General features: G+C 39.9%; 1 protein-coding gene across 1 annotated transcript; it reads right to left on the bottom strand.

Moving 5' to 3' along the window:
• Positions 1–2,004: 2,004 nt before the first annotated feature.
• On the bottom strand, positions 2,005–3,044 carry LOC131682118 (galectin-12-like). Its single transcript, XM_058963351.1, has 2 exons — positions 2,886–3,044; positions 2,005–2,822 (listed from the first exon to the last, which is right to left on the bottom strand). Exons 1-2 carry the CDS (start codon positions 2,978–2,980, stop codon positions 2,366–2,368), a joined length of 552 nt encoding a protein of 183 aa, XP_058819334.1. The 5' UTR covers positions 2,981–3,044; the 3' UTR covers positions 2,005–2,365.
• Positions 3,045–3,317: the final 273 nt, after the last annotated feature.

The raw sequence follows: 3,317 nt of genomic DNA, 5'->3' as shown, positions 1-3,317 counted from the left end.
CTCGACAGAGTACTAGAGCATAGTAAAAATTTCCTTTGTTCTTCAGACAAGAAACACAATATAAAAGAAACTTTATTTGTCGTTCGCTTCACATCGGCTGGGACAGAAGCATAAACCACACTGAATTTCCTGACCATTGATTTTGGTTGCTGGAAACAGCAATGTTCTGACTTTATCTCAAACCAAACGAGCTACAAGCTGAAGTCGATGATAATAATGTTTTTGAAATTTATTTTCAAAGCATTTCGGGGGGCTTTAGCCCCCTAGCCCCCCTCTAGCTACGTGCCTGCTTGTAATGGTTATGATCTTTTTTCGGAGCTGGTGGAAACAGTAAGTATCGAACCAGAATATACATATTCGACTGATATGGCTGATCTTGATTAAGTTGTTCCTGCCTGGTTAAATGTTCCACGTGAAATACTTTCAATAGGATTTTGATCTGAGAACAACAGTAGTATTTCGATTATGGAAATTTAGCAGTGGATTGGTTATGAACATACTTTTAAATTGAAATAATGAACACAATTTCTTTTGAATCAGAATATTATGCATTTTCGCTCGTTTGGGTACGTCAAATTCGTCTTATCCACACTCTACCTAGAGTGCTCTACTAAAACCCTCCCCTTACACATGGGGCCTTGCTTATTTAGAGCCACTCAAAGAAGAGCAAGGTTGTAAAAAAATACAGATAAATTACCCGAGTTTTTCTTGAATGGCCCTCCACACACCAATACACTTTTTTACGACTTTCGTTTGCTATGAGTAATATGGTTTTAAATAAACCACTTATATCTTCCAATCTTTTATTAAATAAAAATCTTCCATTCTTGTTAGAACATATAAAAAAGGGGGAAAATGATTCACTATCATTCAGTCAAACAAGAAGACAGGAATTAGTGAATTATAACGAGTACTTTTCGTAATTGTCTGCCTCATTGAAGATTCAAGATTCAACAATCGCAGGCAGAATTTTCAATATAGGATATAGTCACAGCTTCTTATACTACATCTTTAACTCAACATTGGTCACACCAACAAACACTACCAGCCGCTGTGGGATAAAAATCAAATCTTCTAACTGCACAATTCGCAGTGTACGATGCAAACGTTATATTCAGTAACATCATAGTGCTGTACCACAAAATTATTGGAAACCTCTTCAGATCGCACCAACTTTTCTGCTTTTACTTGAAGATAGAAATCGCACAAATGTAATCGAAGTCAAAAGTTTCCGCGATGGATTTATATAGCTGTAGGTTTTAGATAAGGGTTGAAGTGCAACTCGCTATATTATCTAACACGACGTTTATATTGCATCGTGGGACATTTTTTTTGGCTCACAATAATCGGTGAAAAGAAATTAATAAATATCAAAGATATGGATTGATATCGACTTCCTTTAGATAGCTACCGCAAAGGAAAACGATCCAAGGCGAAGCACAAACAAGACCATAATAATGGTAATACGAAAAGAAACCAAACGTCTAAACTAACGCGATTGACGTACGAAATTTTTGATATTTATTTCAGACTAGCAAAGAATTTTTTTTATTTGTTTTAAGTTGGTTTAACAAAATTTCTTGCTAAAACATCGAATTTAAAAGTACTATAATATTCCAAAATATTATGGCATACCTAATAAAAAACGAATCAAATGATGTAAAATTTCTCGTGGAATACCGAGTAAATAATCTTAAAAGCGTCACTGAATTATTTAATAACACAGGTGAACCCCCGATCAAGTATTCATCACCGAACGAAAACGATCATCCGGAATGTGTATTCAGTTTCACCGGCTGACCGAAAGAATGGGTCAAACGTATGACTAACGCGCACAACTCGATACTATCACTCTGATAGTCATTGAGGATCTTTGCGAACCATCACCGCTTCTTCAAATCATGACGTATGGCAAAATTCCCACATTCCAAGTGTACATTTCCGCTGAGGCGAACGAACCTGATTCATGTATGAACTTCAATCAAACAATCAATACACAATCACTTTATGAATAATTCGTGCCGGGTTACATGATACAATCTTTATTCGGTAGGCATTTTCCACTAGCAGGAACAACATGTAACGATTATGTTAAAAATACTGACTTTGACTCGCGACTCCCGTACGAGTCGTGATTTGTGCGATACCGGAGGTGCATGGGAAAATTTTAGACGAGATCTGTCCGTCGGTGAATGAGCTCGAAATAATGTACACGCCGGGTGGTGAGTGTAAAAACACGAGTGTTTACATTAGACGAAGCGTAACTGACAATTAACACCTTGTGCATCGCGAGTCTCTCGTTAACGAACGGTTCTATCCGTGTCTCAAAACGCGTTTATACTCCCGTCAATCAGCCGCCCACATTTTATGAATATTTCACATTTCTAAATCTGAAAGTCACTTCCTCCACAAACTCCACGTCGTCCCACAGTTCAAGGGTCCGGATGCTCTCCAGTGGTACCTGGTACTCAAACTCGTATTCCGGTGCATGATGAGCGTGTTCGGCGAACACCTTTATCGTATCGGGATGGAAACGAAAAATGATCCCGAAAGGTCGCTTTCTATCCTTGAGCCACAGGTTGGGACTACGTATTTCCTGCTGCCAAACGATGTTTTTCCAGTTTTGCACCACGATGCTTGATCCATCGTCGTGAAAGACCGTCTTAAAATGGTACGCAATGTAGGGTGGAGATTGAGCCGTCGTTGAGTGTCCATTGCTATGGCATGTTTGGCTGTTCTGACTGCTTGCTAGGGCGGAATCTGGTTCAGCAAAGGACCTCAGCATCGGTGGTGGCAGCGGTAGGATGAAATTAACAGAGAATCTAAAAAAATATATGAAAGTAGGTTTGATTCAGTAAATTTTGCTAGTGTCCGGCCATACTTACACTTTAGCGTCCGATTTAAGTTTGCCCCTTACTATTATCTCATCTCCGATTTCGGGCCTTTTTGGAAAATGTACCGTGAATGGACGTTCACTCATTGCGACCTGTTTCTTTCCGAAGCGTAAGCGTCTATCTCAATTGAAGTGTGCTTTCATCCGCGTCTCTCTCGGTACTGAGTAGGCGAATCCACGTGTGCTACGCTTCAAGAAATATAAGCAACACCAGCCAGGCGTCCAGCGTCTCAACGGTCTCTCGGTTCGCTCTCAGAGAACGCCAAAACAAGCAGGCGGTGGGCCCTGTGTGAGAAGAACTCAAAGTCCACTAACCTGTAATAGCGTGCAATGTGTGTAGGCCAACTGCAAACTTAATTTAGCCTAACTCTTCTAATTAGCATCTAATTATGAGTGTTACACGGGAACAATACCAGGGCACTGC

Source organism: Topomyia yanbarensis, chromosome 2 (assembly GCF_030247195.1).
Source record: "Topomyia yanbarensis strain Yona2022 chromosome 2, ASM3024719v1, whole genome shotgun sequence".
In the NCBI taxonomy this organism is placed as follows: domain Eukaryota; kingdom Metazoa; phylum Arthropoda; class Insecta; order Diptera; family Culicidae; genus Topomyia; species Topomyia yanbarensis.
This window is presented reverse-complemented; position numbering and strand designations above follow the sequence as displayed.